Source organism: Musca autumnalis, unplaced genomic scaffold (assembly GCF_047663935.1).
Source record: "Musca autumnalis isolate F117 unplaced genomic scaffold, ASM4766393v1 scaffold_3, whole genome shotgun sequence".
Lineage (NCBI taxonomy): Eukaryota > Metazoa > Arthropoda > Insecta > Diptera > Muscidae > Musca > Musca autumnalis.
The window spans coordinates 263222853-263235818 of NW_027411866.1; the positions used below are offsets into that span (position 1 = coordinate 263222853).

Consider the following 12966-nt stretch of genomic DNA (forward strand, 5'->3'; position numbering starts at 1 on the left):
TATCCAAATATCATAATCGTAAATATTAATCAAATTGAACATTTTTACTGAATGTTGTCTTTTTACTTTTTTAATTTTTTCCTTTGAAAGAGTATAAAATGCTTTACTCTCTAAAAAGAAGTTACTGAGTAATATTTACTAAGAAAGTACAAGGACAAACCTATTATGAATCATGTTGCTATGAATTATGTACCATGTCGTATGAACGGGTTAATTCGTGTAGATAATTATGAGAGCGAACAACGTAATTCAAATGCTGGTATGAACATGGCATAAAGCTATGCCCGCTTTCTGTCAAAATTATTTACATATATTGACAAACTTGAAGTTCTTTTGTTTTTTTTTATTCCCTCTTTTTGTGTTCAATTTTCACAGTCATTAAAATGATTAAAAATGAATCGTAAGTTTCATATTTTAATATCGCGTTAGAAATGTTAAAATTTTTATTCTCCATAGCTAGCAAATTACTTTAATGCGGATTTAACAAAGACATAAAAAATATCCCTTGTAATAGCTTCCACCATAAGGACAATTCGAAATAAGTGGTATAGTTGCATTTGGTACATCTCATTGCAGAATAAAAAGTTGTATTTTTTCCAGAATCAAATTGGCAAAACAATATTACAAATTCGAGAATCGGCACAGCTAATTTCCAATATCAATCATTCATTCTAGACACAACACAATTATCTGTGATAATTTTGAAATTCAAATGTGTAGCGACAGTGGAGTATAATAAGTAGCGGCAGATGGCATCAAGACTAGATGGATTAAAAAGTTATCTTTACATATTGTTACGGAATTAGATTTAACTAATGTCCGTGTTGACGTTGTTTTATTCCCCGATACGATTTGTACCAAATAAAACAGGGTTCGTTTTAGATTACGTTTCTACAATGCTTTATTTACTATATTACACTTATTCAGAACCGACTTTAATTACAAAGCACACAGCAAGTCTTTAGTTAGCACGCAGCTCTTATTTAACCGATCTGTTCAGTTCAACCCTTAAAACACAACTACTGAATGTTGCCATTCCTAACGCTATTTATACCCAAAATCTCCTTGGTCTAGAATTATCCAGTAATCTGGCAACATCTCGAATCTGTGCAGCGAACACACAGACGCACATTCGCACTAAGCGAACAACCATACTCACATACATACAAGTAGACTAGCACAGTAATGACGTAATTACAACAACACGAAATACAAGAAGTAGGAACTAAACGATAATTACATGATTATGGAAAGACAAATAAAAGCGTATTAATAAAAGGTAAAGTAACATCCAGAATAGTGAAGAGAGTTCTACATGGTAGTTGTTGTTGCTTAAATAAAGTAACTGCGTAATAAAACTTTACGTTACAATTCAAATTTTTAAATTAACGGAAATTAAACTAAACTAACTTAAACCTATCAGTTACATTCGTAACAATATTATATAGATGTTTTATTTATATATTTACGTAGGGATTTTCATGTAAATGCAATAAATATATACATACATATGTATGTATGTGGTCAGAAATGCTTTACTTTATTTTTTGTATTCTTTAAGGAGTAACATGAATATCGTTTTCCGTGTTTCTCCTCTAGGCAGGTTGTTTAGCATCGGCGAAGCGGAGGGGTGGACGTGCCCAATTCGTAATTTTTTGGACATTTTACTTGCAAAAGTTCAAATTTTGTCCTCTGGCCCTGTTGGTCAGTATGCTTATTTGACTAAATTGCTCGCTCAGAGTTTGTTATGAACCAAACTGCATTTTACACATATCAGCCCCAGTTGCTTAATGCCGATGAATTTGAAACCGTATATTCAAAGAAAATTTATAAATGAAACGTTAGACATAAGCATCATATATACATACATATGTACATATACATATTCCGAAGATATCCCCGAAGGGACAAGATATAATTCTCTCATATTAATGAAAGCACGCCGATTCATATTGGGACCTATTTTTTATAGCCAAGTCCGAACGGCATTTTTACGACACATTTGTAGATAAGTTTTTCGTGGTTTCAATATTGATGTTTTGGTCAGGGATTTAACCACAAACATTCTTAGTGCAAGACGGAGATGCTTACCACTGCAGCACGATGTCATCAAATGTGCGGCCGATAAATTGAATGACACATTTTGCAGCCCATAAAGACCTGCGTTAATAGTCCTGGATTTCCAAAAATGGTCAATTTGGCTACCAACCAATTTGATGCATTCCACACAACATCTTCGTGTTTTATTAAAAATATTTTAATTTAAGGGATAACTTCGTGTTAAAATAAAATGAAGTTTTGTTCAATTTCCTTTTTTAGAATTTTGTTATGTATGTATTTATTTTCAATTTGTTATACTTTTCAAAACAACTTTGACAGAAGTCGGTCACCTTCATGAAAAAATTGTAATCAGCTGTGAGCTCTGTCATACCTTTCTTATTATACCATGAGTAATTTTTACCAACATACATTCAACCAAAAAAGTCTACATACACCCTATAAATCTCGAGTTTTAGGGGTAAGGAAACATTTTTTAAGAAAATCCAAGCACATAGTTATATTTTATATCCCCAATAAACAAAATTAAATACAACAAAAATATATTCCATAATTCGAATAACGGTAAATTCTATAAAAATTAATAGGGAAAAAGTGTACATACTCCCCAATGAAATATTGAGATTACCGTAAAATTTATGGAATAAGCAATACAAATTTTACATTTTATTGCTTTATCGAACGTCTTTGGTTGTCCATGATATCTTTTTGACAAAATAGGAACATATTTGTGGGTTAGTTACCGTATTTAAGGTCGGATTTCGCGTATTGCTCTTTAAAGTAGACCTTTGCAGATTTCATTGAGTTTGTTACTTAAAAAAAAAACCAGAAAATAAAGTGAGACTGATATTTTTGAGATCCTAGAGCGCTTTGAAGTTGTCCTTGTGGACATTATATACTTCTGAACTTCGCGAAATGTACGAATTAATGAGTCCTTGGTCAGGTACAATCCTCGAGCATACCTTGAATCAGCAATGTAAAATTTAATAAAACTAAAAATGGGATTTTCGGTTTTGCGATTATTTCAGTTGTCTTAAAACTCGACTTCGACTTTTTCATAATCGCAGAAAAACTATTATAATCGACTATTCATCGATTTTCGAGTTTTCTTTTGAAACTGTAAAACTGCCAAGTCAAGAATCTAGACCGTGTTTAGACATTCAAACTGGAAAGAAAATTGTTCTTCTCAATTTCTTTTAAAATGTCCTTATTGTTTAGACACGGAAATCATTTTTGTGTAAATTTTCTTATTCTTCTTCACATCCATTTTCTCATTGCTCCGTTCAAAAACAAAGCCAAGGCAAAATTGTAATGAAAAGTAAAAATGGACGTGAGTGATAAACAATTAATTATTAAAGGAACCCTTGAATTGCATTTTAATTTGATATTTCCACTTATTTCGAATTGTTTTTGCTTTAAAAAATAGTTTTTCCTCCAAAAGGTTTTTTTCAATTGTCTGCAGCCAACTTCAAGTTGTATACGAAGAAAAACGAAACAAAACAGAATTTGCCAGTACAGAGATGTGTGTACTCCCTCTTATTCCTTTCTACTCCCTCGCTCATATACTCAATTTTCTTTCCCATCAACTTTCCCTGTATAAACACGGACCTATGGGCAAACTCTAGACAAAAGTCGACTACGATTTTTAGATTTTTGATTGCAAAAAGTCGATAGTCGACTTACCTATCTCTATTTTGGTGGTTGAGTACTTATAACGACAAAAAGTACCACAAAACAGCAATTTAAGGCCATGTTTATATTATACCCCGTTTATATATAATCAGATTTAACAAACCGCCTGGGTTTTATATGTCAATTCCATTGCTTATATTTCAAACAAATCTTTATAAAGAAGGTTAACCCTGCAAAAAGCTCTAATATAAACAGCATATTATAGCCTTTTACGGGGTTAACCTTCTTAATGAGGATTTTATTGACGTATACGCAAAGGAATTGACATCTGAAACCCAGTGGGTTTGTTAAATCCGTTTATATATAAACGTACTATAAAATGCTGCTTGAAAAAATGGAAGCCCGCCAAAACGTAGCTCGTGGAGTCAGGCTTTTTGGCGAAACTAAGCGATCGATTATGCATTGCCACTAAACTTGAGTTGCGTTGTCAATTGACAGCGCGACTGAGATGAAATGTTGAATTATTGATGTCAACCCAACTGCGTGGTCGATAAACGTGTTATCGATCAGTGTTTTTTTAAACTTGTAAACTCTATTCCATCCAAAACACACATCGCAAAAAATAATAATAAAAATTATTTTAAAATGATAAGTCCAGTGGAATTATTTTTTGTGATGAAGAAAATGTACAGGAGGTTACATCTGTTAGAAGAAATTGGAATTGCCATATGCGCAGTATGTTGATGCTCATGTTAGAAAGATCTGTATAATCAGTAAATTATTTTAGGTTTAAGGCGTATTTTCGATTGAAAAGGATGCCATAGTGGAAACGTTAAAAAATGATTTTTGAGTGTGCGCTGCCTTGATAGAGGACAAATTGTGCCAAAATTGGGATCGTTTCGAATTTGACGAATGAGGAAAAAGGACAAAATAAAAATCATTTTTATCAAAAACGACTTGGGTGCAGACATGTGCATATTGGATTCTCACTCAATTAATCGGGTATGTGATGGAATATTTTAATGAAATTGAAAATGGATTTCAAAAATATTATTCAAATAAGGGGCTTTTGCGAAGCAAAACTATATATATCATCAACGGCACTCCGATTATATACCATTTCGATTCTGCAAATCGAGTCGATGCGGTTTTCATCACACACCCGAATATTTCAGATGTTTTGTCGTTATTTTCATGATATTTTTTATACACAAAATCTGATAATGATGCAAAGAATCCACAATTGTTAAGAAAATGTTTATTTTCCTTTTTATTTTACTTCTTGTTTCTTCGAAAATGATCACTGCTACTGAAAATATAGTTGAAGTGGAGGGGATGTATATCCCTCCCCCTAAAAATCGGCAAGTTGAGGGGCGACAAGTTGAAGGGGGGAGGATCCAAAAAGTTGACAGCCTCCACAAATTGCCCCATCAACTTGCCCCACCCCTCAGCCTTCCGCACTCTATGTCGAGCATTTTCACACCCACTCTTATTTTTAAACTAGGGATGCACAAAACAATATATGTGATTGTAGTGGTAAGAGTACCAAATTTACTCTCCGATTGAGCACAAAATTTAAACATTTTATTTTTAATAGATTTTCTTTATTTGTTTGATATGGTCATATTAAAGAAGTAATTTTAAATAATAAACAATAAATTACAAGTGTTAATACTGATGTACAAACACTATTTAAGTAAAACATAAAGAAAACAGTTCGTACATCCGTGCTTGTGTGCTTTCGTTCACGTCTCGCCAACGGCTGAGCGCAAGAGAATAAAGAACAAATTTACGCTAGAGTACTGTTTTGTGCATCACTATTTTAAACCCCGAGTACTCGCGAGTGCTCCCAAATAAAACAACAATTACTCCCACTCGCAGGTACTTTTCACTCGCGAGTAAAAACGAGCAAATCGGACTTTTTGCTCGAACTCTTCGAGTAATCCTGCCATAGCCAAATAAAAGAATAGACAAAGAATTGAGTCAGTTAGATATGCACTCAATTTTTAAAATGGCAATAACTATACATTTTGAAACTATTTATGCTGGTAAAAGACAACATTTGGGAAGTCTTTGACCAGATCTACATCCTCATATAAACAAATTCAACAATATCTTGCAATTTACCCCAAAACAAAATGCAACTGAGTGAGATGTCTGCGTAGTTTTCGTTAGGGCGACCCCTACAAAAACAAGCACACTACAATTTCTCTGTCTATCCTTTTATTTGTCTATGCTCCCACTCGCGAGTACTTTTCACTCGAGAGTAAAAACGAGCAAATCGGAGCTCTGCATTCTACAACCGATTCGGCACCAGTTCCACAATCTTGCGACATGTTTTCGCGGTTATTTTCTCCAATTTTCCAACATTAATTTCTTCGACAATATGTTACATTAATTTTGGTCATTACCGACATTAATCTCTAAGAAAATCAGTGAAAAATGCGTAAAAAATTAATAAAAAGCTAAGATGCATCGCAAATAGTGAAAGAAATCACAGTTTGGAACTATGAAAATCAAGAACAGGGGCAAAAAATAGTGAATATCCTTCCTGGCCGCTTCTAAAAAATAATCGGGTCGTTTATATTAATCTCGGAACCAATGTCTTGGATGAAGTGTCCACAAGGTTCCAAAATCCAGAGATATTGATGGTTATGTAGCAAGAAAAAAAAATATCAAATAACTGGAAAGTATAGAGAAACAATAATCCCTTGCCATGACCTCTGAAGTTATAAAATAAGATTTTAAAACTGGTACGGTTTGGTGGCGAAGGTGTTTAAATATATTTGCATCGGATGACCCTCACATGTTGCGGGAAAATATCAATAAAGAGCAATCTATTTTGTCTTATTTATTTCAAAAATAATATCTTTTTTCTTGCCATAATACCGTCAATATCTTTGGATTTTGGAACCTTGTGGACACTTCATCCAAGACATAACTTCCTAGATCGATATTAAAGGTCCATTTAATTCTTTGAAGCGCTCCAGATCGAACTCCTCCATTTTTTTTAATAATTTCTTGTCTCAATTCTTGATTTCCATAACTTCAAACTGTTATTTCTTTCACTATTTGCGATGCATTTAAGCTTTTTATATATATTTTTTTTTACTTACTAAATGTTGCTGAAACATTTTTTCAGCAACTTTTCCTTTATATAACTGTCAAAATCTGCAACATTAGTAATAATTATTACAAATTATCACTTAAAAAGACACAGCTATTATTAGGTGTGTCTTTTTACTTACTAAATGTTGCTGAAACATTTTTTTCAGCAACTTTTCCTTTATACAACTGTCAAAATCTGCAACATTAGTAATAATTATTACAAATTATCACGTAAAAAGACACAGCTATTACTAAATATCACGTAAAAAGACACAGCTATTTTTACTATTTATCACGTAAAAAGACACAGCTATTATTAACGCATTTGATATGATTTGACAGCGAGGAGTTACTTTTCACCGATTCCCAGCAAAATTTGAAGGAAGGTGTTCCATGCGATGAGATGATTTCATGGCATCTTTTGCATTTTTTTTTTTTAAACGAAGTCGTGAAAGATCCCAACATTTTGCTGGGTTGTTTTAGAGATTAAATATTGTTGGAGAAATAATTATAGGAAAAATTGAAGGAAATGCACTCGAAAACAAGCCGCAAGATGGCGCAATCGGTGCGAAACGCTCATTGAATGTGATAACAACCAATCGTTAACCAAAGACATAAATACAACTAATATGCCATTTAGATATGACATCATTAGCCGGATTTAGCGCATTATGAGGTTTTATTTGCTAAATCCAGCCAAAATCTACCAGATTTCCCATACAAAAATAAATCCTCCTATTGAGTGGATTTGTTTGAAATCTGGCATAAATCCTCGTATACAACTCTGTTTTTTGCAACATGTTGCTAGAAAATACAAATAGTTGCAAGCTGGCACAAGAAACAAGGTAGATGCATCGGTGAATTGTTGCACTAAAAATAATTTAAAATGTAAAAATTTGTAAACAAGGCGGAACAATTAAATTTGTTTTGATGTATAAAGACTAATATTTACGATGTCTAAACCATAAAATAATTCGTTTATTTATTTTAGATGGGCAAACTGCGATAAAATAATTCTTTATTTGCTCTTCAGTTAGCATTAATAGCATAATGTGCTAACCAAGCATAACATTTTCAGTATTAAACAATACATTTGTAATTTGACGTATGTTTTTTGAGACGAATTCAATTTACAAAAAATTCTTTTAACGTTTCACATTCGTTCAGATGGGCTGATGCATCTACCTTGGTAATTGTGCTATGAACAAAAATCAGCTGACTGTCATTTAAATCCTCCAAAATGTATTATGCCATTTAGATATGACACCATTAGCCGGATTTAGCGCATTATCAGGTTTTATTTGCTAAATCCAGCCAAAATCTACCAGATTTCCCATACAAAAATAAATCCTCCTATTGAGTGGATTTGTTTTAAATCTGGCATAAATCCTCGTATACAACTCTGTTTTTTGCAACATGTTGCTAGAAAATACAAAAAGTTGCAAGCTGGCACAAGAAACAAGGTAGATGCGTCGGTGAATTGCTACACTAAAAATAATTTAAAATGTATAAATCTGTAAACAATTGATGTACAAAGTTGATTTTAATCAACCAAGACCTAATATTTATGATGTCTGAACGATAAAATAATTCCCTTATTTATTTTAGATGGGCAAACTGCGAAAAAATTATTCTTTATTTGCTCTTTAGTTAGCATTAGTAGCATAATGTGCTAAGATTTTCAGTATTAAACAATACATTTGTAATTTGACGTATGTTTTTTGAGACGAATTCAATTTACAAAAAATTCTTTTGACGTTTCACATTCGTTCAGATGGGCTGATGCATCTACCTTGGTAATTGTGCTATGAACAAAAATCAGCTGACTGCCATTTAAATCCTCCAAAATGTATATCTAAATGCAATGAGATTTGTACTGGATTTATTAAATCCAGTCGAGGATTTATGGCTAGTCTAAATGAGCTATATATCTAAATGCAATGAGATTTGTACTGGATTTATTAAATCCAGTCGAGGATTTATGGCTAGTCTAAATGAGCTATAAGACTAGGCAAAATGCATGCAACAAAAAAAGTGTTTACGAAACTTTGTATAGAAACATTACCCTTAACAGGTTGCAGTTAATTCAAAATCGCAAACAAGGAGGAACCAAAGACATAAATACAACTAAGACTAGACAAAATGCATGCAACAAAAAAATGTTTACGAAACTTTGTATAGAAACATTATTGAATCTCAGATTTATTTATGACAAAAAAAATAGGACAATAAAATGAACAAATTTATATTTGAAAGAAAACACAAATGATAAGTTCGAATATACTAGATAGACTGAAGAAAAATTTTCTATAAAAGTTTTTCTTCAACTTGAAATTATTTTCTCCGATTGCTTTGAATTCAATTGTTGTAGAATAGCTTGCTCTTCAACACCCGCTCTCAATCGGATATGCCAATAAGTTCTGTTAGTTGATTAAATTGTTTTTGATCTGCTGCCTTAGTAAATGTATCAGCCAGTTGATCCTTACTATTAATTGATTTCAGCTCTATTTTACCAACAGCAACATTATCTCTTACGAAATGGTGCTTTATATCGATATGTTTGGCTCGCTTACTTTCTTTATTGGATGCCATACCAATACAACCACGGTTGTCTTCAAATATTGTAACTGGTTGATCCGGTCTAATTGCATCAAGATCTTCCAACAAACCTTTCAACCATATAGCTTCTGTGGTTGCCAAGCTTAATGCAATGTACTCCGCTTCGCTAGATGATATTGCAACAGTCTGCTGCTTCTTACTGCACCATGACACTGTGCAGCCAAAAACTTTGAAGACGTAACCGCTTACAGATTTCCTATCAGTTGCATCTGAAGCCCAGTCAGCATCCACGAATCCCAATATTGTTTCATCATTAGGTTTAAAATGCAGTTTATATGATATTGTTCCCTTGAGGTACCTTACGATTCGCTTCAAGTGCTGCCAGTGCAATTCAGACGAATTTTCTTGATAACGTGCCAAATATCCAACAGCAAAACATATATCTGGCCTTGAACAAAGCATCAGGTACATTAAACTTCCGAGTAATTCACGATATGGATGATTACACTTATTTCCGCTTTCACGTTGCAACTGCAAACCCTTCTCCATAGGACTTTTCACGGAATTGCAATCTGTCATTCCAAATTTGTGTAAAACCTTATTGACGCTTGCTGCTTGTGAAATTGATATTTGGGTTTTGTTAATCTCAATTTTCATACCTAAGAAAAATTTCAGAACTCCACAATCGGTCATTTCAAATTTGATAGACAGATCCCTTTTAACCTTTTCAATTGAGGACGGTTTGCTCCCAGCAATAATTAAGTCATCGACGTATAAAATAATTACCAAATCATCATGAGAATTGCTTAGTTTTGTGTAAAGACAGTAGTCATGTTTAGATCTGATGAACCCCAGCGAAATAATATGGTCATTGAACTTTATATTCCAACAACGTGGTGCCTGTTTGAGTCCATATAATGATTTTCTTAACTTTACGGCCATACCTTTTGTGGTTATGCCATCAGGAATTTCCATAAACACATCCTCTTTAAGATCTCCATGTAGAAACGCTGTTTTTACGTCTAGCTGATGAAATATGTAATTCCGCTTCATGCCAACAGCAAGTAACAAACGTATGGTAGTTAAGTTTGCGACGGGTGCAATGTTTCGAAAACATCTACTCCCTCTTGTTGAAGGTATCCCTTAGCTACTAAACGAGCTTTATATTTAGTTGGATTGCCATCTTCGTCTTCTTTTATTCGAAAAATCCATTTGGATTTTAACAACTTTACATTTCTCGGAGCTTCAACTTCTTCCCATACCTGGTTCTTTTTCAATGACGTTACTTCCTCAGCAATTGCATCATACCATTTGGCAGCATCTTCCAATCCAGAAATATCTTTATAACTTTCCGGTATTCTTTTTGATAAGACTGTTGCTTCGAATCCAGTGATGTAATTCAAAAGTTTTCTAGGTAATCCTCGTTCTCTTGTGCTGTGGCGAGCAGAATCTTCAGGCAATGCTTCTTCAGTCGAAGTTGTATTATTATTTTCAGTTTCAACTTCATCATTTGGTATCTCTGAGGCACTTTGATTAATGGGAAGTTCAGCAGTCTCATCAAACACAGCAGATTCATTTGGTTCAGTAGACACGACAACATCATTCTCCCCCTCTTGCTCGTGACTTCTTCTTACAAATATTGTTTCACCACTTCTATCGTCAGTTGTTAGAGAATAAGGGAAACAGTTTTCGTCAAATTTCACATCTCTGGAAATTATGATCTTCTTTTTCATAGTATCCCATAGTCTATAGCCGTTTGGTGCATAACCTACCATCACAGTTTTGATACTTCTGGGGTCAAGCTTTTTTCTATGGGATTTTGGTACCCAGCTGTATGGTTTGCACCCAAAAACTTTAATTTTATCAAATTTCGGTTTTTCGCCAAACCACATTTCTGCTGGAGTTTTAAATTCATTTAGACTTCTAGTTGGACAACGATTAATAATGTAAACGGCAGCTAGAGCGGCTTCACACCACATCTCCTTGGGTAACTTGGATTCCATCAGCATTGTTCTCATTTTGTCACACAAGGTTCTGTTAAACCGTTCTGCGACCCCATTTTGTTGCGGAGAGTAAGCAACGGTAGGCTCAATCTGTATTCCTTTTCTTTTATACCAGTCGTGTTGTTTCTTGGAAAAATATTCTCCGCTTTGGTCAGTAGTAATTTTTGATATTGACATTCCGCTGAATTGACTAGTGACCATAGCTTCGTATTGTTTGAATACTTCGAATACTTCTGACTTCTTCTTAATTGTATATACCACTGCAAAGTGAGTGTAATCATCTATAAAACTAACGAAGTATCTTGCACCATTCCATGCAATTTTTTCGAATGGTCCACACACATCAGAGTGAATCCTCTCCAGTACTCTTTTCGCTCTTGCCCGTGTATCATCGAATGGTTCTCGGCATTGTTTGCCCTCTACACATGCATCGCAAAATGCTAACTGTTCGTTCTGTATATTCACATTTTCGATTGCATTCATTTTTGATAATTTCTTTAAACCACTAGCGCCGATGTGACCTAGTCTTCGATGCCATAAAGCTACATCATTTTTGTCGGAAGTCAGAGCGGTTGCCATTGTTACATTTATCTTTAATTCATACAGATTTCCAGATAATTGTGCTGATGCTATTATCTTACCGTTCTTAACCATATTTGCTTTGTTTCCAGTGAATTGTACTTGGACGCCTGCAGAAGTCAATTTTCTTACAGATAAAAGATTGTCCCGCAAATCTGGAACATATAGCACGTCCTTCATTACCAGGGGAACTCGGTTACTACTGATACCATTGATTTCTCCATAATGCCGTGCAAGTAGGGATTCATTATTCTTGGCAACATTAATTTCTACAGGTGTTTGCAAGACTTTGAGATTTTTAAAGCACCACTTTTCGTTGACAAGGTGGCCACTGGCGCCCGAGTCCAATTTAAAAGTTATGGTATTTCCGTCGTCTTTGTTTGTTCTTTTGGCTCCCGCCATAAAACATACTGCATGTTTGCTAGCTACATACCCTTCCTTTTGCCTGCAATTACGTGCTTGATGGCCAAACTTGTGACATTTAAAGCATTTTCCATTGAATTTCTTCGGATTCTTACGGCTTTTCCCCATGAACGCCGTCTTCTCTTCGGCTACCTCTTCGTATCGATCGGACAATTTCACATCCTCCGTCATCAGCCTTTCCTTTATCATATTAAAAGTAAGTTTACCATCTTCCACGTTCTGCAACGCCGTAACTAGCGGGTCGTACTTTTCCGGTAATGTTAAAAAGAATTGTACAATAACATCTGGCTCTTCAACATTTGCCCCAACCAATCGCAACTTCCGAACCAAATTTTCAAAGGCATTTATATGAGATAAGACGCTGTAACCTTCATTCATTTTCATTTTTGAGAGCCTTTTCCGAATTAAAAGTAGTGTCATGATAGACTTCTTAGCAAAAACGGAATTCAAAATTTCCCAGATTTCTTTTGCGGTCCTCTTATCACGAACATAACACAAACAGTCAGAATGTATGAATCCGACGAGTCTATCTTTTGCCTTCTTATCATTCTTCTTAAAAATGACTAGTTTGGAAGCTTCCTCGGGGGGATCGTCGGTTAGAACG

General features: G+C 34.2%; 1 protein-coding gene across 1 annotated transcript; it reads right to left on the minus strand.

The window, feature by feature from the left end:
- Positions 1-9195: 9195 nt before the first annotated feature.
- On the minus strand, positions 9196-9906 carry LOC141398500 (uncharacterized). The gene has a single exon (XM_073975787.1). It carries the CDS (start codon positions 9904-9906, stop codon positions 9196-9198), a length of 711 nt encoding a protein of 236 aa, XP_073831888.1.
- Positions 9907-12966: the final 3060 nt, after the last annotated feature.